General features: G+C 38.3%; 1 protein-coding gene across 1 annotated transcript in view; it reads right to left on the bottom strand.

The window, feature by feature from the left end:
- STK32A (serine/threonine kinase 32A) overlaps positions 1–15,509 on the bottom strand; it is a 143,730-nt gene extending 128,221 nt beyond the window's left edge. Inside the window, exons 1-2 of the mRNA XM_017513249.2 lie at positions 15,270–15,509; positions 11,157–11,304 (exon numbers count right to left, since the gene is read on the bottom strand). Of these exons, the coding sequence (XP_017368738.1) occupies positions 11,157–11,208 (52 nt within the window). The 5' untranslated portion in view covers positions 11,209–11,304; positions 15,270–15,509. The remainder of the gene's footprint in view (positions 1–11,156; positions 11,305–15,269) is intronic.
- Between the last annotated feature and the right edge of the window lie 11,038 nt (positions 15,510–26,547).

Below are 26,547 nucleotides of genomic sequence, written 5' to 3'. Positions count from 1 at the left end.
CTATATTTGTTGTATCTGCATTCTTACCTTTCATCTATGAACATGTAGGGAACCAGTCCTACATCACCTGTGGGTATCCCGTGTTCAGTGGTGACAAATGAATGAGAAAAGACAGATTAAGGGAGATAGTGGGACCGGGGGCCATCACTCATTACTTTGGAGGAGACAGTGAAGGCCCCAAGCTCTGATCATCCACATTATTTATTGATTACAATCACTTTGATCTATAGGGTAGGGGTGGAATGATGGTGGAGTGAATCAGTGAGCTAGAACTGATGTGTCATTCTAATGATTGATAACAGTGGCAGTTTGGGAGTTTCACAAAACAAAAACATGTGGTTATCTTTAGCCTATTATCTATGTGCAGCTGATGGAACGTGGGCCTTACAAGAAGCCAACAAGTCTGGCTGTGTCATAGTGTTATGTCCTTGAGCACAATGTTTATGGTAACAGAGCCTAGGACACCCTGCACCGGAACATGAGGCATGGAAAGGCCTTCCTTCTCAGAGGCCTCCTGCGGCCTTCTGCAGTTTGTTGTTCCTTATTTATACGTCACTCATAACCAATTTATGTAGACATTCTGTAAGTCCTTTCTCCTTTGCTGCTTTTCCTAACACTAACTCACTACAGTCTGGCTCACGCCTCCACACTCCACTAAATTGCTTTTGTGAATATCAACATCCTTCATGTTGCCTACTTTCATAGATTTTTCTCACCTACTCAGTCACACAGGAGCATTCAACATAAGTGAACTACAACAAGAGTAGTGTTGAACTGGATGATCAACTGTCTCTTTCCTCCACTTTCCACAGCCAGATTGCTTTCCTCTGCCTGATTTCTAAATATTAGGATTCCTCTTTTCCTTTGTCTACACACTCTCTCTCAGAGTAGACTCAGCCATTCCCATAAAATTAATAACCACGTTTTTCTGTCTCCATCCCAGATTTTCCCACTCATTACTGAATACTCAATTCCAGCTCCTATTTGGCACCATCATTTAGCTATCCCACAATCACTGTATGCATCCAAATTGAACTCTAGACTGCATGTGAACAGGTCCTCCACCTCCACACTTCTCCATCTTAGTAAAATGTCACAGCCATCCACATAACTACTTAAGCAAAAACCCAGGATTTATCCTTGATTTTGTTCTTTCCAGCTCGCCCCATATTCAAGCCATCAGTAACACCTAATTATTTTATATTGAAAATAAATGTTGAATAAACTCTCAGCTTTCCATGTTCACTGCCACACTGAAATGAATATGATTGTCATATTTACAATTGGCCCCGGTTTTTTTTCTTTTTTTTTTTTTTTTTCAGAGTCTTATTCTTCTGCCTAGGCTGGTGTACTGTGGCATGATCTTGGCTCATGCTAAGATCAAGAATCCCTTGAACCCTCTGCCTCCCAAGTTCAAGGGATTCTCCTGCCTCAGCCTCCTGGGTAGGTGAGATTACAGGCACCCACTACCACCCCAGACTAATTTTTGTATTTTTAGTAGAGACAGTGTTTCACATGTTGGCCAGGCGGGTCTTGAACTCTTGACCTCAGGTGATCCACTCGCCTCATCCTCCCAAAGTGCTGGGATTACAGGTATGAGCCACTGTGCCTGGCACAATAGGCCGCTTTTGATTTTTTTTCATTCCAGCAACTTAAATGAGTTTTCAACATAGCACTTTTGGAAAACTGCAACCATAAATTGGGGTTTCACAGATCAGAAAATTCCATCTCTGCCTCCTACCTCCCAAAAAACTAGGGAAGAAAAGGGAAATCTATATCGGGTGACTTTTGTTTTTTATTTGCCAAGTAAAGGCATTGGAAACCATGATGATTATATAATGATAGCAATAACAGCTAACGTTTATTGAGCAATTACTGTGTGCCAGTCATTAGCTTAGTGCTTTACATGGCCAATCTTTTTATTCTCATAAAAACTATGTGTAAATACTAAGCACACATACATACAAGAAATGACATAATCTTAAAATTAAATTTTTAATAGCTTTCATAAGTTGGTGGGACACTTATACATTGTCCTAATTTTTCTCATCCACAGTAGACTAAGAAAAGCTTTGCTGTAGTTGGTACTCGTCCTCAGAGAGTGACTGGGACCACTGATTTAATCTGTAACCCTCTGATGCCATGACATTAGTTAAAGTTGAAGGTCAGCTCTAGAGCCTACCACTTAGGAGCCACTGATTAAAAAAAAAAGTCACTTAACTGGCTCACCAGCCCTTCATTATTCCAAATGGTTGGCAGCAAATGGCTGCCGCTAACACTTGAAGAGCTTGGTGGGTCCTTTAAGAACATAATTGGAACTTCTCCAAGGAGGCAGCCTCCAAGGCCAATTGATGGCAGCTGTTTGCACTGTCAGCACTTTCCTTTTTGAAACACAGTGACCCAGGAGGTCTGGGATTTATTGACATCTATGCATGGTGCCAAAACCAAGCAATGGGCAGCAAGAGCTTCTTTTCTTGTTGCTGGACCCCACTTCATGCATTTGCTCACAAGTCAGAAATACATTGACAATTTCTTTCAAATGAATTGCAAAATAGAACAGTGGGGCAGGATGGGGGGATTAACATCAATTGTTGGATGCTCCTCAATCAAATAACTGTGATTAGTAGGAAGCAAATTCTGCCTAGTCATATTTCAAATGCATTACAGGTTGTAACCATTTTACTGAATTTAGGTTGTGTGGCCATTAAGTAATATATCTTACAAAAATAGGATATTTTACCCTCCAAAACACTAGATTTATTGGCCCAAGTAATTCCACTGGCTCACACTGATCAACTGAATGACAGTGAAGAGTCAATTTATTAAGCATCTGCAAAGAACAGCTTCTAGTCTCGGTGTAAGACAAGAGGATTATGAGTGGATATCAGAAATCTCCTAGAGCATGTGAAGAAATGTATGCAAGATGCTCAGAGCAGGAGTCAGCACAATATGGCCCATGGGCCAGATCTAACCCACCATCTATTTTTGCATGGCTCATGAACTAAGAATTGTTTTTACACCTTTTTGGGAGATGGAGTTTTTCTCTTGTTGTCCAGGCTGGAGTGCAATGGTGTGATCTTGGCTCACTGCAACCTCCATCTCCTGGGTTCAAGCAATTTTCCTGCTTCATACTCCCAAGTAGCTGGGATTACAGGCATGCCCCACCAGATGCAAATTAGGCCTGGCTAATTTTGCATTTTTAGTAGAGACAGGGTTTCTCCAGGTTGGTCAGGCTGTTCTCGAACTCCCAAACTCAGGTGATCTGCCTGCCTTGGCCTTTCAAACTGTTGGGATTACAGACATGAGCCACCACTGCTGGCCGGTTTTTATATTTTTTAGTGATTGGAAAAAATCAAAAGAATGATATTTAATCATAAGTGGAAAATGTTTTTGAAATTCACATTTCAGTGTCCATAAGTAAAGTTTTATTGGAACAAAGCCATATTTATTTGTTTCTGCATTGTCTAAGGCTGCTTTTAAGCTACAATAGCAGAGGTGAGTAGTTGTGACAGAGACTGTATTACTTAGAAAGTATAAAATGTTTAGTGTCTAGTCCATCACAGAAAAAGCTGCCAACACCTGCTTTAAGTCATTCTCGTAAATAACCAAAGGTATATGTTACTCAAGTATAAAACAAAGTTAATTGTATTTATTTTACTATAAATATGCCTCCAGAAAGGAAAGAAGACATAGTTTAGGAGAAAACAGAAAAGTCTATGCAAGAGTATTGGATTCAAAATCTATAGCCATAAGTTTTCTAGTCCTTTTTGGCAATGTCCTGTTTTAACAAGAATATGATTCCATGATTGGCTTTTTAATGTCTGTGCTTCCAAATGAACCTTCCTTGAATGGTCACATAGCAATGCATAGTAGAAATCCCTGTATATTTCATGGGACCTGAGTTTGTGAATTAAGGGCTAACACTGGTCACTCTAATTGAGTTGACATTTGCAAGGCCATCCAGCAGAAGTCAGCCCCCCTGAAGGCCTTCACTTCCATTTTCACTGAAGATGGTAGGCTTGAAGTGATAACTCAATTATCTGAACAATGAAAGTGGTTTACAGATTTAATTTTTCAACCTAGGTAGTTGCAAAATGAAAATTTTAAATGTCTATAGCTTTGGATAGTATAAAAAGTTATTGTAGCATAAATGTTATTTAATAATCAGCAACTACTTCGACAGAATTTGTTCAGAAGACCCTCTTTAGCATGTTCTTGATTTTAAAAAAACAATTTAAAAAATCAGTGAATTTTCATCAAATCCAACTCGTGCTTTAGTTAGAAACATCCAACATCCCAGAATTGAACTGAGCCACCTTGTTTTACTCATTAAACCAAATAAATGTAAATTGTGCCACATAAAAACTTGTAAGGAAAACTCACAGAGGAGCATAACCACTTTTGATCATATAATAGGAAAATTACATTTTTATATGTAAATCACATTACAAATATTTTACATGTAAAAATTTGTTGCATTTAAACTAGGAGGAAAAATCAAGGGAAAGATGTTTCCAATAGAACAAGAGTAGCAATGATTACAACCTTTCATTTCCCAAACTGGGACCCATAGAATATTATGAGCCACAAGGAATTAAAAGGTTTTTCACAAAAATTATTTCATTTTGAAATAAATATTTAAAATATCAGAAGACGGAGGTTTCACTATTATAGGGCATTTCAGAGACTTTAATATACTAACAAACACTGGAAGTTCTAAAGGTAGGATGTAGGTTTGCTAAATTTATTTGAGTTGATTCTCCTAACCAAGTATTCATAATTCACTGCTCAGAGAACACTCCAGCTGGAATTGCTAGCTCAGTGTTTGTGGTCTGTTTTCTTGGCTTTCTAGTTTGTTTCTCCTTTGTGTGGAGAAATAAAGCCCTTACAAATTAAACCGTTGCCATAAATCGGACTTGAGGCTACATATGACAAATGCCTTTACTAAATGTTAGGTTGTCCAAGATGACTTAAATTTTTAAGAAGCCAATTCTTGCTGGAGAAATTTTTCTTTAACTTTTCCAACCGTTCTAATGCAAAATAATAAACACAAGACAACATTACTCAAGGCTGATAAGGGAAAGTCAGAAATTCATTTGCCTATCCAACTGAGTGCACACAGGCCATACATAGACATTAAAATAACAAAAGAAGTTTTCAATGTCCTTCATAGCTGGAATCAATTTAGCAACATCCTATTTCTTTTGGATTGCAACGCCGTGGCCAGTTTTCTTGGCCCAACATTTTAAAGGATCCCATTGCCTCTGTCACTGAAGATGCTGGAAAACTGGAAACAGCCACATATCCTAGGAGAAGAGTGTTGCCAAATAAAAGTGGAACACTGAGTTTTCAGCAAGTCCAAAGAATAATGCAATAATTGAGTTCTCTCTGCAAAACTCAGTGCATTGATGAACTCTTTGGAGCAGCTTTTTAAACTAAGTCCAAATTTTCTTAGCTATAATACTCTAGAAGAAGGCTGTCTGTTGATTTAACTAAGCCAACTTTATCACCTTTACATTTTTCATATAAACTTGGATACATATGTTACTCATAATGACTGCAAGGTTTTCCCTTGTTGCTTAGACTCTGAATTGTAAACAAGTCCACTTTCTCCTGTAAAGATTGCTTTTTTTCTAAATCAGCCTGAAGACCTCAATATTGGTTTTTTAAAATGTTTGTTGTTTAAAATAAAACAAAGCAAGCAAAACCAGACCAACTAACCAACCAACCAAAAAAACCTAGTGCATTCAGATAGAGAAAATAAAGTAGATTTAAAAAAATGGTTATAAGCATTAAAAACAAATATTACTTGCACACCTATTCTTTTACTTCAGAAAACAAAAAAAAATGTTTTTTCTGCCTCATTAATTATTTCTCAGAATATTCACATGGTAGTTGGGAATGTGGAACAGTTTTCACTGCATCTGTTGATCAAATGAGGTTACTTATTAGTCAGTTTTAGACTTAAATTAGAAAAAGTAAACTTCAGTTATTTTCATCCCAATTAGTTCTTGATTTTGCCTTAAACAAAAATACAATAACCTCAGTGGGTGCAAAAACAATATCAGATGAGATTATGTTTTTGTGCAGTCAATAACTGGGATTATTTTAAAGTGTTTTTATATAGGTTTTCACAGAATCCATAAAATCTACCACTCTGTTAATCCAATCAATAGAATCATGAGTAGGCCTAATCAAGCATGGCATCGACAGAGCTGCATTTAATCAATTTTGTTTCTCTAAGAAATTAAAGTATTTTGAAGAATTCACACTAGGAAATTCTGATGTTAGTAAATAACACTTAATTAGCATTAATTGGGTGGTTACTTTACGTGCGATACTTTGCTAAATGTTTTCCTTGCATTATTTATTCAATCCTCACAAAGATCTAATGAAGTATGCCCAATTATTACCTGCATTTTGCATATAAAGAAACTGAGGCTTTACAAAGGTTGAATAACTTTCACAATAGAAATTCACCCCTCCTACCAATTAATTCATTAGTAATTATTTAGGTTTGGAGACTTTACTCACAGTATCTCAAGTTTCCTTAGAATATCTTATAATTAGTCAAATTGACTCTAGTGTCTGATAATGGTTAACCAGGCTACATCCCCTTTGACTCTTCTCATAGATTACTGACATGCGACACAGCTGAGATTTGAACCCGTGTATGCCTTTCCAATACTCCAGCCCATCATGCCAGGCTGTGTCCCATTACTGAAACACAAAACATCATTAGGCAGAAGACAGTATGATGGTTCCTCAAAGAGTTAAACAAGGAATTACATGATCCAGTGATTCTACTTCTAGGTGTATACCCAAAATAATTGAAAACAGGGACTTGAACAGATATTTGTACACCAATGCTTATAGCAGACTTATTCACAAAAATCAAAAGGTCAGGACAATCAGTGTCAACTAATGAAAAGATAAACAAAATGTGGTATATCCACACAATGGAATATGACTCAACCTTAAAAAGAAAGAGAATCTTGACACATGCTACAACATGGATGAACCTTGAAAATATATGCTAAATGAAATACAGCAGACACAAAAGAACAAATATTACATGTTCCATTTATATGAGGTACATAGAGTAAATTCATAGAGACATAAAGTAAAATGGTTGTTAACATGGACTGGGGAGGGGATGGGATGGAGATGTCATTGCTTCAGGGGTACAGAGTTTCAGTTGAGAAGATAGAAATGTTCTGAAGATGGGCAGTGATGATGGTTGCATGATAATGTGAAAGTACTTAATGTCATAAACCATACATTTTAAAATGATTAACTGGTAAATTTTATTATATACACTTTACCACAATAATGAAAAAAGTAATTAGGACTTAGATTTGCCCTAAAATATAAAAGCTAAAACCAAAAAACAAAGCAATAGTATGATTTGAGATCTAATTTATGAAAGACACCTTACAGTAATCAAATAAGCAAGGCTCACTCTGTCGCCAGGTTGAAGTACAGTGGTGCCATCTCAGCTCACTGCAATCTCTGCCTCCCGAGTTCAAGTGATTTTCCTGCCTTAGCCTCCCGAGTAGCTGGGACTACTCGGGCGCACACCACCATGCTCAGGTAATTTTTTGGTATTTCTAGTAGAGACAGGGTTTCACCATGTTGGCCATGATGGTCTCAATCTTTTAACCTCGTGATCCACCTGCCTTGGCCTCCCAAAGTGTTGGGATTACAGGTTTGAGCCACCACACCCCGCCTGTAAATCTTATACTTTGTTTTCACTGAATAAAGATGAACATAAGGAACTAATAAAATGATGTGTGCAAGATCAGATATCAGGTGTAACAACATAAAATGTAAGTGTCAGGATGAATTCTTGCAAGAATAGCTTATCTCAAGGGATATCCAATAACATCTTATCTTGTTCCTTAATTACCTTCAAAGTGAACAAAAACACTTTTTCCATGGGATAGAATTCTTATAATAATACTTGGGACAATTTGTTAAACTTTATTCTCATATCTATCTATTGAAAATATTAAACAGTTTGAAGAAAACATTAAACACTTTTTTAAAAATCACATATTGGATTCTTTTCAGCAATATTTTTAAAATAATTAAGTTGGCTCATTTTAGTGCCCTTGATTCTGGCCCAGTTTGATTATGTATATAAAAATATGGATATCAAAATGACATAGGCATTAATGTCGTTTGATTAGTCAGTGCTTTTTGGTTGTTTTTTTTCCTGGTCAGAAGCTTCACAGCTTCACGGCAATCAGATAGAATTTTACCTTGTGCTCAATTCAGATTTATGCAAAGAGCCAAATGAACTTTATGAAATGTACTGAATTTTAAAGAAAAGTAAATTTCCTGTAATGGCATACTCTCTGTCAAAACTCAATGATTTTTTAATCAAATAAGTTAAAATGGCAATAAATACAGTCTCTTTGACAAACTCGTGCTCATGAGAGAATGTTAAGTTATAGGCAACTATTCAATCCCAATTTTGTCATTATTTGGATTTTGGACTTGTTTTTCCTGTCCTTGAACTATTCTTTTCATGTAATTTCATAGGTGGCTTCTTCTCATCTTTCAGGCTTCAGCCCAAATGTCACCTCCTTAGAAAGGACAACCCCAACCACCCCATCTAAAGTGGCCTCCCCACCATCACTGTTACTCTCTGTAAGATCACTAAAAGTCATTTCCTTGGTGGCACTTTAAGCCACGGTGAAGTTATCTGGTTTATGTATTATTTACTTGTTTAGTATCACCCTTCCACCATCAGAACATGGGCTTCACAAAGACAGAGCAAGGACCATCTTGTTTCCTCCTCTATTCCTCGTATCTAGAGAGTGACGAGTTTATAGTAGGTGGACTTGCCCTCCTACTTCCTTTGCCTTACAACTGTGCATAAACAGGTAGAGAGCCTAGCACCTCTGGGAAGTACAGACTTGTTGCTGTGCTCAGATCTTCCCTTTATGGGTGCTGCATTCATCTCATTGGACTAAGAAGCTGGGCAACAAAAAGGTGGTGACCTAGAGGGTGTTAAGAAAGACCTATCTGGTCCCTAAGCCTAACTCCTCCAACCTAGTTTTCCTAGAGTCCCTTAAGGTAACTAAAATGGGGTCCCTTATTTACCAGTTATCACAATCCTTTCGATATGTAGCTTTCTTGTGCATTCCACAAGAAGAACACCTGGCTGAATCAAGGAAGAGTTAGGCATTTCTGTGCTTCCTCATCATGATGCTATCCTAATATCTTCAAATGACACATAGCCCTAGCAAGTTAAAAGCATGCAGCTGGACTCTCTTTTCCACTCCATTCTCTGACAACCAGCCTCATGTACAACATTAACTCTGAGTCCACAGGAAGCAGAGTAAACCAAATAAATGAAAAGCAAGCCTACTTGTCTTTCCATTTTAAAGACAGTAAAATCAAGTAATATCACTAGTCTCTAGATCCTTGCTTTTACTATTTGATCAATTAAAGCAAGGCAACAAAAATAGCAATGAGAAGAAGTTTTCTTAAGACCCCTTTCTAGCTATATAATTTCAAAGTTCCTGGGAATTATTTTGTAGAAATAGTAAGGATGGGCCTTCAAACTGACAGTGAATAGCTTGAAACAAGACATCCTGATCAGCCATATAGTTTGTTTTTCAAAGAATTTCCATCCAAAGATTCAAAACTAAGATTCTTACCCCAACTACAGCAGACATAGTTGTCCCCAATCATGACAATCTGCTAACTCTCCTTTTTTGGGTAATAAAACAGAACTCCTTATTTTTGGAAGGTTCATGGCCACCCAAGATAACAAACTAAATTTCCCTTTCGTTTACTTGCACTTACGTAGATACAAGGGAAATTGTATGTAGGTAAGTGCAAGTGAACAAACGTGACAAGCCAGAGCAAATCCTTAAAAGAAGTGGGCATAGCCTCCCCTACTTTTCACCTCTGTCACTGGCTGGAATTTGGTGTGGTGGGTTAGCCACCCTGAGGGTACCACTCTAGAAATGGGAAGAGAAGGAAAAAGGCAAGCTAGTTGGAATCAGAGTCCCTAACTGGCTCTAGAACCACACATCATCTGGATTACTTATTGCCTAGATTGTCACATGAGAAAGAAAAACATGTCCATTTGGCTTAACCCACTGTTATTTGTAGTTTCCATTTCAGCAATTAAACTTGCATTCTAACACAATAAACTTTCCTTGATGATTAAGAAGCTTCTTCAGAATTCACAAAGTTGCTTTAAGATCTCAAAATGATAAACTTCTTGAGCTGCTACGAACCTATCGCCTCACTTTATTGATAACGAAATTGAAGATAGAGTCAGTAAATTAACTGCTTGAGCCTAACAAGTAACTGGTAGTAGGACTCGTGTCAGATTTCCTCAATTTCAGTACATTCCTTTCCTCCCTGTTCCAATTAGCAGAGCTCTCTGGGAATTACTCGAAAGAACTCTCTCTCAGAGAGGTCTGGACTACTTACTACCTGGGGCCTGGGGCATTTTTTTCCCCAGACAACCTATAAACAGCTGCCACCTGCATACGCCAATGCTGTTCACACTTACATATAGAACGGAAAGGTGACACGAGGAGGCATTGCCCATTCCAGCATGCCTCACTGATGGGAGAATCAGGAGGACTCGTGCCTTTACTCTTGTCTTGATGAATCTGGCTTGGAAACTTTCCCTTTCTTTAAATAAAACTGATTATTTTTTCTATGACATAGCATTAGGGGATTTGTCTAGTACGCAAATGCTTGGCAGTTGGAAATTCAGAAGGCACAGTTTCATTCTATAATATTATGAGCACTGGTTATCATTCATGTACATTTTGATAATATATTTTCTATAACAATGAGCAATAGGGGTAACTTCAACTGCCAAGGAACAGCATAGAGGACAAACAAATCATTTAACTATCTACCACATGTCCAAACGCAGCTCCCTTTGGACAAAGGACATTGATATAGTGGAGATTAGGAAAGCTGCCAAAGGTCCCATGGAAAGTGGAAGGTAAAACCTAGCTATGAGCCTACCAAGTCCTCAGACTTAATCACGCAGCTCTGCCTTTTTCCTTCAAGGTCCTACAGACCATGATTATGCTTTACTTATGAAACTAGAAGCGTGTACTTGAATTTTGCAAAATTCTACTTTGTATATGCCATTATCCCACATTTCTTACCCTCTTCATTTTCATCAAACACTGGTGGTTTGCTTGAAGTGTTGGCTCCCATGGTTGAATCTGCCTAGTCCTGGATCCTCGAGTTATACTGTCCTGGCAGAAACACCCATCTTTGTTCAAAACATGTCCTGAAGCCTTAGTTGGATATCTAGGATAGGAAAAGAAATAGTATCTTAATAATGTGGTATACTCCAGGCACCCTGAGTACAGACTGTGGCTGAAACATTAACCTCATCTGTATCACTGTAGTGAAAACTTCTGTGTTTGAAAACCATGATTTCAGAATAAAAACCTCAAGCAACAGGAGAACACACTACATGGCTCATCGGTAGCAGACCTAGACTTATAAAACGGGAGGAAAGCAACATATTTTTCAAAATATGTAGAAAAGTTAAAAAATAAGTCAGCAATGCTTTATTCAACAACTTAAAATAAAAATATTACTGAGAAAATATGCTGATTTTATACTTTCTTCTTGTTATTGGGTGATCAACAACAAAACTTTTTTTTTTAGTCATAGAGATGCATTAGCTATCTCTTTCTGCATGCCCTGGAAGGTACTACGACATAAAAAAAGAAAGTTCTGGGTTGGACTTTACTATACCAGCAAATTGCTGAATTTCAGTGTGTTTCTCTTTTTCCTTCTTCTGAACTTGGAGAAGATAATGGTCGTTTCCTCAATGGAGAGTTGAATGTGATAGACATACATTTAACTCTTTTATATTAAGTTAAATGTATAATATGCACATATATAATTCTTTGTGTTGTATTTATGTACATATAGCTCTATGTATTGAGTTACATAAATGTATAATATGCATATACTTATCTCACTATATATTAAGTTAAATAATACACATGTATGTATAACTCTTTGTTATATTTAAGTATGTTATATACATTTATATATATAACTATATATTGAACTGTGTATTACATAAATGTATGACATACATACATTTAACTCAATACATAAAGCAGTTTCATAGCATAAGTGCTCAAAACTGTTAGCCGCTCTATTTAAAGAGGCTCAAATTAAATTTAAATTAAATTTAAAGAGGCTCAAATTAAATGATATGTGTGAACAAGAAAAAATCCTGAAAAAAGTATTTATGGCTTTGCTCCACTTTAAAACATAAGGGTAAAGAGAGGCAGCATCCTGTGTTCCAGTCCTAAAACTGACACTGATAATGCCTTTGGCCCAGTCACTTAACCTCTCTGCTCTAGAAGGGGGGCAATAACAGTGTCTATCTCAGGAGTGACAAGTTGGGATCCTTATAGGAGCCAGGCAGATAATGCAAATGAGTGAGCCAGACCGAACATTTAACATTAGCACATTGGGCAGACAATGATGACATTGGCTCCATCCAAACAAAGTAATGGCTCTCAAATCAAACAGATTGTCACCACATGGAAACATGGGCCCAGATCTTCAGATCTACCCGAAAAATGGGTAAGCTCTAGATTTTGCACAAAATAATATTTTAAAATTCTGCTTAAGGAAATTCTATGCTTAGCACAAGTATGGTCATGGATGCAGACAATGAGACAATGTATGTAAGGTAACTGGCACAATGCCTGGCACTTAATATGCAAAGAATGAATGTTAGCTCCTGCTAATTCTAAGAGTAGCAGAATTTCCTTATTGTGTCTTTTTAAAAATAGTTGGTTTCCTCCTGAGCTCTTTACATGTGAAGGGAGTATCGATTACAGGCAGAATTGAAGAAAGTGTTAAGAATGAGTTATTGAAAAAGAATTGAGGAAACCCTGGAGCAAGTGTGGAAGAAAAGCTCATTTTCCCATTAGGAAAATGTAAGTAAAGCCTTCTTTTTGAAGGCAGATTTATTAAGGAAACGCTATTTTTTCATATTAAAAGCCAACTGCTGGCAAAGTGCCTTATGGACTTTAACAAGAATCATTAATAGAGAGCAAAGAGAGTCAGCAATTAAGGAGCAGCCAATTAAATGGTATGGGAGGGGGAGTGAGCAGGGGCAGGTGGTCACAGGTAGCTGAAGAAAGCTCAGTGGAATTATTGAGATCCAGGAAGCTAGAGCTCAACCATTTCTCCAAGATAAAAAAAATCAAAAGGCGTTTAACTCCAGTGGACAAGGGAGTTGAGAAGTAAGTGGGATGCACATTTTATTGTGAGTGTTTTATTGTGAGTTAGGGAGAAGCAAATGGAGGTGTCCTTTGTGCTTTATTATGGCATTTAAAATCCAAATGAGAGATAGTATAAAGACTGAACCACCGATGGCACTAGAAAGAGATGAATGGCCCTAAATGGAACATTGATTTTAAGGAATTGTAGTTCTTAACTGCAGGCAGCGACTACATTCTCCTTTATTTTGTGCTTAAAACCTGAGTACATGTAGATTTCACACTGCACCCCAGTCCTGTCATTCTTATGTCATTCTTCACACCTCAGCTTTTTCTCAAGTAGTCTGTCCTCCTGCAACATTGAGATGTACCAAGCACTGACCTTGCAAGTTGTTAAAGAAAAAGACGAAGGAATATTATAGCAATTTTCCATGTTTCAGAGTTTCATTCTGATGCGCAGACAATTTTGTTCGCCACAGACCCAGTGATTTTTAGTGGGAAGATAATATGCAAACAGGGAACCATTTTTGTGTATGTCTGGGGAAGGGGGAAGCAGATGGAACTACTGGGTGGTGGTTTAGTATCTTCTTCATTGCACCTAACATACACAATCCAGTTTAAAATTATTTTTCATTTTCTCTCCCATGTGGATAACCAAATTAGATTTTTTTTTTTTCACATCTAGAAAGAAATCAAACTTTCTCTGGCAGGAAAATGTAGACATATCCTTTGCACTCTGCTGAACAGAGCCCTGTAGAGCTGTAGGACTCTTTCACCAAAGCCCACGCCCTTCCTGATCTCCCGGCACTAAATCTGCATTGTTACCTAAGCATCATTTTGGGATGTCAAGAGGACAGATACCATCCATGAAAACGAAAATTCAAAGCATATGAAATAAAAAGGAAGAGAAATCTGGCTTGAAGGGAGTTTTCAGAGTCTACCTTGACTTGGCCGATTATCAGATTATCAGATTATTAACTGGGGACTAGTTTGCTAATACCAACATTTCATCTTCTGCCTGTACGTTTGGGGGTTGTCAACAGGTAAGCTTCTGTAACCACCAAGCCTCCTTAGGTGAAGAGGTGTGGTCTTCTAGGATTGGAAAACATAGAGGGTGATGCAAGAAAGTTGCAACTTTTGACTGAACTTTTTAGATTTAATTGTCACAGCATGTGCATAGACACACCTTACTTTGTTTGCATTTGAAAAACAGAACTTCTCAGATTAATAAATATTTTAAAATGCGAGAAAGAAAAAAAAACATGAAAAACACCCAAGTGAATAACACTGTCTCAATTAACAATTGTTTATATTTTGTCATCTTTACATCACCATTTTCATTTTTAAAAAATTTTAGAGAAATATTTTTCCCATCTTAATCCTAATGTCCAATTGACTTCCCTTTCACACTTTCCAAAGACAGCCACAATCGGGGATGTGATATACATTTTACAGTACCCGTTCTACAATTTTACAAACATGAAAAGTGTTTTAAAATAAGTCACCTAAATGGCACAATAGAGTGGATATATTTTGCATCTTGCTGTGTCTATCTACCGTGATACTTCTGAAATCTAGGTACAGGCATGCTGATCCCTACAGCTCTGACTTCAGCTTTTTAAGTGCTGCATAGCAGTCCGTTGTGTGAATACACCACATTTTATTTTTTCAGTCCCGGGGAAGAAAGTCCTGGTGCAGATGAAGTCAGCCATCAAGGCAGCTAATTTTTGCTTGTTTAGATGCTGGAGAACAAGCAGAAACACCTCCACTCACTTATCTCAACCCAGCAAATATTTATTGAAGTCTGTCCGGGACTGCACGTGAGTCAGTGGCAGACTGGGGAACCTGGGTGGTGTGCAAAATAGCTAGAATTGGTCCCAGCCCGCATCTAGTTCTGTGAGTTATGCTGATCAGCAGCCTTTGTGTTCTCTTCTCCTTGAACTTCCTAGCTTCCCATCAGTACCTTCAATATGCGGGTTTATTGTTATTATTTGTTAAATCTAGATCACCACTCACCTAGTCTCGATTCTTCCTTCATTCCTCCCCTGAGGCTGGGAACGATGCTTTCACCCAGGGAGCAGGTGCTAAGAGAACTCCAGAGCAGGGAGGAAGGAGCAGGAGCAAGGAAAGGCACCTTTGTGCCACGGAGCAGCGGCAGCTGCGAGCGCAGGGCTGGGCTGGGCTGCGCTGGACTGAGCTGGGCTGGGCTGGGGCGGGCACCTGCGGCTGCCGAGGGGTCCGAGCGCCGCCCAGCGCGCAGCTACCCTGGGAGGGGCGGCTCCCCGGCCTGGGAGGGAGGCGGGAGCTGCTTGCCAGTAGGCGTCCCCACTTAGCGCTCTCCCCAGACTCTGTTGGGTAGTAGCCTGGGTGAGCGCCAGTCGCCTGGGGTCCGTTTTCCGCCGGCGGAGGCTAGACAAGGACCCTGGGAGGGCGACGCGGGAGGAGAGGGCTGCGGGCGGGGGTCCCGCTGCGCCTGGGCTGGATCTGGAGCCGCCAGGGTGCAGAGCGCGCACCAGCTTCCCGGGCCGTGCTCGGGTTCCGCTGAAGAGACGCGGCCAGCGCCACCGAGGTGGTGGACTTGGGGGTGGCGGGTCCCAGCCTGCAGATCTTAAAAGGGGAGAGGCAAGATTGCCATTAAGACTTCCCTCGGGGTTTTGACGGGAGACCAAGAGAAGGATGAGAATTTTACAGGATCCCAAGAGGAAAGACCCTTTAAGGACTGTGGGCTGGTAGATTTGGTTTTCTGTTTTATTACAGAAAGAACTGAGGCACAGAGATGGAAAATACTTGCCCAGTGTAGCATAACAGTTAGTGGAGAGAACCTTTGGTAGGCCCAGGTCTCCTGGCTTCCAGCCCCCAATTTTCCCAGGCACCTTAGTTGCCCTTGACACCTGCGCGTGGAGGTGGGGGCCGGACGGGACAGAGATGAAGACAGGACTGCTGGAATTTTCTCTGTTCTTGCCCATGGCAGCTCCCTGTAAAGCTCTTTGTAATAATCAACACGATTGAAATAATTTTTTTATTGTCTCTGTTTCTAATCCAAGAGACACACACACCTAAGCCTATGAAGAATGGGCACATAGGTTGCCTATGACATGATGACAGTGCGCGACTATGGGCAGGGTCGATGGAGAGTTTGGGTCTGGTCATGGGGTGGGGTGAGGACAGCTTCTTTTCAGCTCCACATTTCCCTGCCATGTGGAAATGCCAGCTCAGCATTGCCAACTATTCAGATTTTTCAAAAGAAGCTGGAAACAAGAACTTTTGGATTAAAATCTTCCATTATTTTTTTTTTTTTTTTTTTTTTTTTTTTTTTTTGAGACGGAGTTTCGCTCTTATTACCCAGGCTGGAGTGCAATGGCGCGATCTCGGCTCACCGCAACCTCCGCCTCCTGGGTTCAGGCAATTCTCCTGCCTCAGCCTCCTGAGTAGCTGGGATTACAGGCACGCACCACCATGCCCAGCTAATTTTTTGTAGTTTTAGTAGAGACGGGGTTTCTCCATGTTGACCAGGACGGTCTCGATCTCTTGACCTCGTGATCCACCCGCCTCGGCCTCCCAAAGTGCTGGGATTACAGGCTTGAGCCACCGCGCCCGGCAAAATCTTCCATTATTTTTAAACATGGACAAAATTTTAAAATGTTAAAACAAACAAAAGTTTGTCAAACAAAATGTGTCTGTGGCTGACATGTCTGTTTCAGATTTCCATTGTTTGATCTGTGGAGATGTAAAGTTCCACAGAGTGAAGGAATCATATTGGTTTTGTTTAACATTTTTGGAACCAGATCCTAGGATAGTGCCTGATGTACCCGAAATATCTGCTGAAATTGTTGGAGTGGTAGTAGTCACCTTGTGCTCAAGAGTGTCATAATGGACTTAATTAAAGGAAAACTATAAGATAACTCTATTGTCAGCTAGCCCTTTTCCTCTGCTCTCTCATCTCAGTCTTGGGCTACACACTACCCTAGTATTTTAAAACTTGGAATAACTTTTAACTCTCACTAGCTCACTTGTTCCCTTTACAGGTGGGGTCTGGAAGAAGAGATTTGCCCTGAGTTGCACAGTGTGATGGTGGCAGAGCTGGGTAAAAACATACCCCCCGTGCTGTTGCTCTACCACCTTCTGCTGTTGCCAATGCCTTACGAAAAACCTGAGAGAGGATTAGATACCATGAACTAACATCTGGTGTGGAATTAGGAGCAAGCTGCAAAAGAGGGCTAAACACACTCAGGTTTAGAAAAAAATAGAATTTTTAAGGAATGCATTTTTGAGGGAGGGCTTTCTTTTCAAGGCAAAAATCAGGCACCTGGCAAAAAAATACATTTCATTTGTGTGACACTTGGGACTTGATAAAACATTTTGATTATCTTCATGGCATTGGAGATGCACTACAAATTCACTGGGCCTGTATTCTCTTTTGTTCCCGATGAGAGAGCAATATTCATTTTATCGTCAAGGAAATTGAAACTGCAAGAAAGTGAGCTGAGACTAGAACTGAAGCCTATGGAAAACCCTTTAATTTGGTGTTCTGGTTGGCATACAGGGCTTTGGAGTCAGGCATTCTTCCCTTTCAATGCCAGCTCCACAAATAATATATCTGAGATGCTGGCCAAGTCACTTAAAGGCCCTAAATCTAGGTTTTCCAATTTCAGTAAAGAAAACAACGGTCATTTCTATCAGCTAGAATTAATGAAGGATTAAATGAGATTTTATATAGATAGATAGATAGATAGATACATAGACAGATAGATGATTGCACTTAACACAGTGCTAGGCAGTACAGAGTAAACACTCAGAAACTGACAACAGTTAAGATCATTTTAATAAGCAGACCACCAGGTTATGCCCAAATACCTCTCAGGTCTGTTTTCCAAATCTTCTGTTGGAATAGTCACATTTGCTTAAAATAAAACTAGTCAGTCCTAATGTCCTAATGTATTTGTTCATGTAAAGGCATGGCATATCATAGATTCTATAGAAAAATAGTAATTCCTACTTTGTCTCATATGCAGGCCGTCAAATGTAGAACAGTTTCACAGAGCTGACTGTGTTTTAATCTTTCATTTATTCAGTTATTCATGCTCTCTTGTTGGTGTTCCCATCTTAAAGATAGCTAGCTCTTGGGGAAATGCAAAGATTACCACAAGAAATGTACTTGAAAGGCTAGACTACATGCGGCAATCTCTGGAGCCCCCCAGTGGAGAGGAGAATGAATTAAAGACTTAAACCAGTGAGAAAGTCTTGTCCAGATAGATAGGCAGAATTTTTTATCATTAAAAAAGTAAATAATGCCTTACAACACAAACTTTAATACCATGCAGTTTCAACTGTATTATTGGTGGCTTAAAAGCTAGGTTCAACTGCATTTAGACTAAATTGACACGCTTTGGTAGACAGGGACTGATACTGTCCAATCCCTGTCACTCTGCCCCCCCATATCTATGGTCAGTATTCATCTGTTCACTCCACTCCAGCCCACTGGCCTTCTGCTGTCTGCGGATCACACTGGGCTTGTCCTCACCCCAGGACATTTGAGGGGCTCTTACTTATGCATGAATGCAGTTCTGGACTCTTTTTCAATTTGCTGTCTGCTCACATTTCTCCTGCTCAGAAAGACCTCCCCTCAACTCTTCTGATGTTGTTTCCTCACCACTCCCTCCATTCTCCACTGTACATCCAAACTTCTTCCATCATATTACTCTTCATGCGCTATCATTATTTTGCTTGGGTAACTTCTTTGCTGTGTTTCTCCTCACTGAGCGCAGCTTCCATGAGGATAAGAGCATCTGTCTTGTCCACCGTTATCTATACAGCACTGAATCCAGTATTTGGCACATTAAATAAATTGCTAACATAATTAAATGTTTGTTATTTCCATCATTCTTTTCAGTGAGTAATTTAGGAGGGAAATGCAAAGAAGACATTGTATACTGCAAAGCAGTAACCGTTCACTGGTGAAGTAAACAGACTTTTATAGGGCTATGTTTAAAGGGAACAAAGAAAAGTTGGAAGCTGTCACTGGACCTGAGGATTTTGTGGTTTGGATAGAGGCAGAAACCACAGCTTGAGATTGACAGGTACCTGGCTGGGAGCACTCACACAGCACTGATCAGATCGGCTCTCTGCCTCAAAGAGCCAGAAGCCTCAGGAACATTTGATCTGTGTTTTGAAAGTTAAATGGAGTGTCACTAGACAGAGAAAGGGCATTCTAGATTTGGAGAATGGAGGCATAACAAGCATAATATTTGGGGAGAATGATTAGAAGTTTAATGTGATTGTAGTGTAGGGAGTAGTGATGAGGGAAAGATCTTGAAAACTCAAGTCTACTGTGAAAAGTTTACAGTTTAAATCATAGCGACAATAGGAAGCCTTTAGATGTGTTAGCAGGAAAATAGACCTCATTAGAGTTGAGATTCAGTAAGATTACTCTTCCCTCTTTACATAAGACAAAGCTTTATTTTCTGCTGGTCAGATATGCAAATAACTGTTACTAAAAATATGAGTTATCATAACAAAAATATTAATTATAAAATAATCAGGTCCCATCACAATGTCTCATATTTACTAAATTATCTGATAATTGTTGAATCCAACTCAATGTTCAGTTTTACCTGCTTTGTTCACTTCCACAAATACCATCACATTAAGAAAGTACATGAAATAACCTCCCACAGAATATTTTTCTTTAGATATTATCTTGATAAAGATCATCCATTTTATTTTCCAATTTCATTGAGTGATTGGAGTTTACAGTTTTCAAATAGGCTTTACAAATCTGTAATCTCAAGTTCATTATCTGTTTAATAACCCATTCCTGCAGTTTTGATTATTTGTCTACAGTGGGGAAGGCACCATGCCTGGAACTGGAGATACAAAGATAAATAAAGCAATCCTTGCTCTTGAGGAGCAAGCATTCTAGTGAGCTCACAGTACATATTATGCTGCTTTCACTACTCAGCCCTGTGAGTTTGACATAATTTAATTGAGAGAGAGGAAAACAACCCTAGGAAGTAACGGGGACATTTTATTTCTAGGACTGCAAAGAAAAGCTAGAAATAGTATTAAAATATTCCCTATTTCATGCTTATTAGAAAAATATTAATATCTGAGCAGGTGAAGGAAAGTTGATATGAGTTATGGTTTCTTTCTTTTTAAAAAAATTATATTTTATCGTGTTTTAGGTTTTGGGGTGCATGTGAAGAACATGCAAGATTGTTTCATAGGTACATACATGGCAATGTGGTTTGTTGCCTTCCTCCCCATCACCTATATCTGGAATTTCTCCCCTTGTTATCCCTCCCCAACTCCCCATCTCCCGCTGTCCCTCCCCTAGTTCCCCCCGACAGACCCCAGCGTGCGATGCTACCCTCCCTGTGTCCATGTGTTCTCATTGTTCAACACCCGCCTATGAGTGAGAACATGTGGTGTTTGATTTTTTGTTCTTGTGTCAGTTTTCTGAGAATGATGGTTTCCTGGTTCTTCCATGTGCCTACAAAGGACACAAACTCATCGTTTTTTATGGCTACATAGTATTCCATGGTGTATATGTGCCACATTTTCCCTGTCCAGTGTATCATTGATGGGCATTTGGGTTGGTTCCAGGAGTTATGGTTGCTAATATATACATACATACACACACACACACACACACACACACACACAAACTTATATGTTTGTGTGTGTGTGTGTATCCATGTACTAATTTACTCAACTGCATTGAAGTGTGAATAATTTAATTGCTCCCCAGAAAACTTGCATAGTAGAGCATTGTTGTTGAGCAAAAATAGTGTTAGCATCAAAAGAACCCAATTTAATCTCCTTATTCACCATCTAAAGCTTCATATCTTTGTGCAAGTCTTTTAGACCCTGTGAGTTTTTGTTTCTTAAACTATATGATAATATGGATACTAGTAGTACCTACTCCTGAAAAGCATTGGGATGATTAAGTGAGATAATGCCTGAAAGCAATTAGTGTAGTGCCTTGGGCAGTATGGGTGCCCAATAAGTTTATTAATATTATACCAGCAGCCTCTCTTTTGTACAAAGAATGTGGAAGTGTTCATCTCATTACACCCTCATCAGCATTGATTATTTTGTAAGATCACTGTTGAAAGTCATACCTATGATATTAAACAATATGGATTCTTATTTTAAGGAGATTATCATCTACTAAAAACCTGACAATTTTAGTACAGGGTAACAAGGTCATGATAGCAGAAGTAAGGGTGCTTTGTGAGCTCATAAATGAAGCAGCCACTGTAGTTTAGGGATGTCAGCAAAGGTGTCACCAAAAATAACATTCAAGCTTGGTCTTAAAAATAGAGTACAAGTTAGTTGTGCAAAGAGAAGGGGATGAGAGTTTTCCGGCCAGAGGGAACAGCATGAACAAAGTTGTGTAAGCAAGAGGAAGTTAGGCATGTCCAAGAAAACCAAGTAGTTTTAGTGTAGACAGGTTACGGAGGAGGCAGGCACTATATACAGAGAAAACAGCTAGTATAGTATTCTAGAGGCCTTGTTCAATCATGTCCCTTTAAATAGTATGCATGGCAAACCCATAAATCATGTGTTGCTATCTTCTGTTTTCAGGACAGAAAATAGAAACAAATGGTTTAGGTAAGTTTCTCAAACTTCCAGTTCTGGTTTACTGCAAAGCCAAAACCAATTTTATTATACTATAAGCTTCTCCTCTGTATGGCATGTGTGTGATATGTGCATGTATATGTATGTATGTAATACAATTTTAATCCATTTTTCTATCCATACATACAATGATTAAAAAATACAATCTTAAACAGATATACATTTCCATGAAGTTGTTTTAAAACAGGACATATGAACCTTGTCTATCTTATGTCAGTTATTCAGAGTATTCCACCAAATGTTCTATAGATGACAGATCAAAATATATAAATGGTTTAATCCTTAAACAATCAGACACTCACAGGCTGACTTTGTTTTCTACATTTTTAGTTTACCTCATTCTTATGAGAGATCAGATAATGTTGTGATATAGAAAGTGAAGGGAAAATGATCTTATTCACCTATAAACAAATTAATTTGACTCCTTAGGTCTCTGGTTCCCTTCCTAGCCCTTTTCTCCCCACACACATGCATGTGTACAAGTGTGAGCACCCGCGCTCGCGCGCGCACACACACACACACACACACACACACACACCCTACAGAGATATACCCTGGCACATGTATTTATTTCTATACTGAGACCCAGGAGCATGAAGGGGAACAGGCAGTGAACTTGATATTTACCCAAATAACAAACTAGTAAGCACTTAGCCTACCATTTTCACCTTCCTTCTTTTTTCTTTTCCTTTTTTTGTAATAAGAATGTCTTTGCAATGAGCTGGCCTCATGTATGATCCAGAAATTAACAGAATGACAAGTTGTGTTCTGATAATGGAAAATGTTTCTGATTACATTATGTTTCTTTTAAAAAATTGCCTTGAGAGATATTTTAAAATTCACAAATATATAAAGATACATTTTTCAGGTGTAGGGTGAAGATTAAGTTTCATTGGATGTGTATTATTCTGAAATCTTGTTTCTAAAGTTAGGAAGTTCTAGAAATAGTGTTTTTTTCCCTTTAAAAATTGCCATGCTTACACACAAACTGTTTCTCAGTCTGGTCTATCCATGCTGTAATTAGATATTTTCTCCAGAGTTGTGAGTTTTTCTATTTTGGGAGGCCATTTCATTGAGAAGCTTAGAAAAGGCAAATATGAAAGAATCTAGGGTGCAAGTCAAACCAGAAAAATGTGAAATATCTTAAAGTATCCATAAAATTAAGGGTTAAATGCTGTTCTTTGCTCCACAAATCACATCTCTATTTGACACACATCCAAGAAAGAGTGCTGTTGGTCTTCAGTACAGAAAACCTGCACTGTTTTGGTTTTCTAAAATTCTGTTGAATTTATCATTTTGTACATTCCTATGAAAGTGACTTACATTTTTAACAAATGAAAATATTGAACTATAAAAGAGGAATGAACAAAAGAGAAATTCTGCATTTTTCTTTTTTGGATTCCAAAGCAGGGCTATGCTAGGCATGGTGGCTCATGCCTGTAATCCCAACACTTTGGGAGGCTGAGGTGGGAGGATCGCTTGAGCCCAGGAGCTCAAGACCAGCTTGGACAACATAAGAAGACCCTGTCTCTACAAAATAGATAAATAAATTAGCCAGATGTAGTGACGTCTGTACTCCCAGCTACTCAGGAGGCTGAGGTGGGATGATTGCTTGAGTTCAGAAGTTCGAGGGTGCAGTGAGCTATGATCACACCACTGTACTCCAGCCTGGGTGCTAGATGACAGAGCAAGACTGTCTCAAAAAAAAAAAAAAAAAAAAAAAAAAAAAAAAAAAAGAAGAAGAAGAAGAAGAAAGAAAGTATGCCTAATCTTCTGAATACTGGGTATACTTACAAAGCATTGATTCTCAATCTACATTTTGTTCTGCAAACCCTGTTGCTGTATTATTTGAATATGTAATCATTTCCAGTATACTTCCTCTTTATGTTAGGATCCTTTGGCCATCCTTTGGTGAGTGCTCTTAATAGTTAGGCTTCTATAGAAAATGGCTCAGGATGCAGAGAATAGTAGTAAAAATCCATCATTTTGAAAAGAGCCTTTTAGAAGAAACTAGTGGAGTACCCTGAAGCTGAATTACTAAAGCAGTTTGCATGTATTTGTCATAGTCAAAGAGACATCTTTTCAAAAAGGGTCTGTAAATTGTTCAGCTCAGAATGACATAATTTCAATGACTTATTTTAAGAAAATTCCAAGTGGGAAACGCTATTCATTCATGTTCTTAAAGTCCACATGATTTTAGTGAGAATCCAAGGAAGGGTCTTATTATGCTAGGTTGTGCCTCCTTGCTCTAAGTAGCAAATAATAATAAGATATTAATAATGGGAAGAGAAAAGAGGAGAAATAGATGAAATCTACCAGTAATAATATCAAATATTTATTTCATGTTTTTTATGTGCTGGGCACTGAGCTCAGCATTTTATTTGCTCTCTCTCATTCAGTGCTGACAATACCAATATTCAGTCAAAAACCCTGGGGGTTAAAGGTCAGATCACTCATCCAGTCATAGGATAGAAGCCCAGGTAATCTGGCATCACAGCCAGGCTTTTTTTCTACTACAACATTCTTCATCCTGTATGCCATTTTCAAATCTGGAATTAGAAAAGTGGAGTTCACGTGTCGCCTGAAATGCTCCTCAGGGTTAGCTCTGCACCTGTGGGGATGTCATTAGCTCATAGCTAGAATCTGACTTTCCATCTATAAAATAAAGGTGGACTCTGTAGTTTCCCCAGTCCCTTCTAGTGCTGCTGTTCTATGACCATGGAACATGTCCTATGACCTATGCTCAAGGTGACTGCCTTGGTTTACTCAAGATCAAGAGATTGAAAGAGTTATCAAGATGTGGACTTCTCAGTCTGGGAAAACTTGGATTGCTAGTCCCTTACTACAATATCTGATATATTATCTCATTATTTTGGACACAACCATTTATTTCTTAAACTTCTTTGGGGTTCTTTTGTTTCTCAAAGTCTTAAAGAACTGGAGCACAGAATAGTAAGACTTTGTTGAATAGGAAGACTTTGTTAGATAAACTGTTGAATACCTGGAGCATAGGGGAGGTTATTTTGAAGGGACCTGCATTTTCCTTTCTGGGCATGTTATGTTCCAGTTGTTGCAATGGTTTCTCCCTTCCTTTCCTTTTACTTGAAAACTGTTGGCTGGTTTGTTCTGTTGCATTTTCCTTTGCATTGATAGTTGAGGAATACTTAGTGACAAGATTATAACAGTTGTAATGCATCTGAAACTTTCTCCACTGATGAAAGGGAATGGTTGTGTAATAATGATAACTTCGTTTTGGCGAGCACTTGTTCTTTAAAACACACTTTACATACACCAACTGAATCCTGAAACAGCTGTGATTCCAGGTAGCTATTATTTTCCGCACTTTATTATTGTCCAACTCAAGTAAGTTGCAATTTACTGAAGTTAACAATCTAAACTGGCATTTGAACTGTGGTGCCACTAAATCAGAGTCCCTATTTTTCCCATGCAAATGATGACTTCTGTGGTTTAAACAGCTAACATTTCTAGTTTATTTATGAGTACTGCTTATGGTCCTAAATATTTCAAGTGAAAATATATTTAGATGCCTGGCTTTTTGCTTTCAATTCCTGACTTTCTTCCCATACAGAATAATTGGATCATTTCTTCAACAGATATGAAACAAGCATTTTACTTATTGCTGTATTTTTCCCCAACTTCAAACATTCCTGCTTATTAGGACAAAGTTTTATTTTCAGTTCTTGTTAAACAAAGATGCATCTTTATTGTTAAAAAAAAAACCCACAATGACAGTTATAAAATTTCCATGTGGATCTGGATAGTCTAGGCAACAAGAAAGACCATTTCAATGAAGGCGTGACATTTAACAGAGTGTACATATACAACTACAATTTAAAATAATATGAACTACAACATGTGCCTATTTATATCAAGTATATAATATTACTAAATTCATGACTCTATAAAAATATGCAGATCTTATTTTTTCATGGTTAATTAGCATTAACACTCTTTTTGCAGTCTAAACAAAATACAAAATTATGGGAATATTACAAACATTTATTGTTTGCCTACCATGTGAATTTAATACCCACAGAAACTTATGTAGTAAATAATTTCTCCCATGTACTAATGCAGAATGTAAAGTTCACTGAAGTTAAATTGTGTGATTAAGAAACAGAGGAGATGGTACTGAGGACAATACTGAAACCTGAGTCAATCTGACACCACTAGGGTATGTTACATTAGAATTACTCCAGAAATTTCTCTATTTTTGAATTGTCTGTCTGGGATGCTACATTGTATATTACAGTTGATCTAATTAACTCAGACAAGTTTACCACTTTCGACCTTTTAAAATTATGCAACACATTGGGAATCTGGATTCTATAACGGACATTTTTATGTGACTCCCAGCACCCAAGCTACCCATATGCAACTAATTAGGAGTTTGAAAAATGTCTGAATTGCTAACTCAATTTTCCTATTTTTATTTGCGTTTTAGGCATTCTGTAAATGTGGTCTATTTCCAATATCTATCGTTATTTAAAGCCATCTTTCTTCCAACCATAGAAAGTTAGATGAACTTTCAGTAGAAGAGATTATCTTATTTACGTGAATTTAGCATTTTCTTCTTTCTAGACACTTAATATGTTTATTCTCCTGCTCAATTGTTTTCTTCTCTCTCAGTTGT

This window comes from Cebus imitator, unplaced genomic scaffold, assembly GCF_001604975.1.
Source record: "Cebus imitator isolate Cc_AM_T3 unplaced genomic scaffold, Cebus_imitator-1.0 Scaffold489, whole genome shotgun sequence".
NCBI classification, from domain to species: domain Eukaryota; kingdom Metazoa; phylum Chordata; class Mammalia; order Primates; family Cebidae; genus Cebus; species Cebus imitator.
Note: the sequence above shows the minus strand (reverse complement) of the source record. Positions and strands in the feature narration are given on the sequence as shown.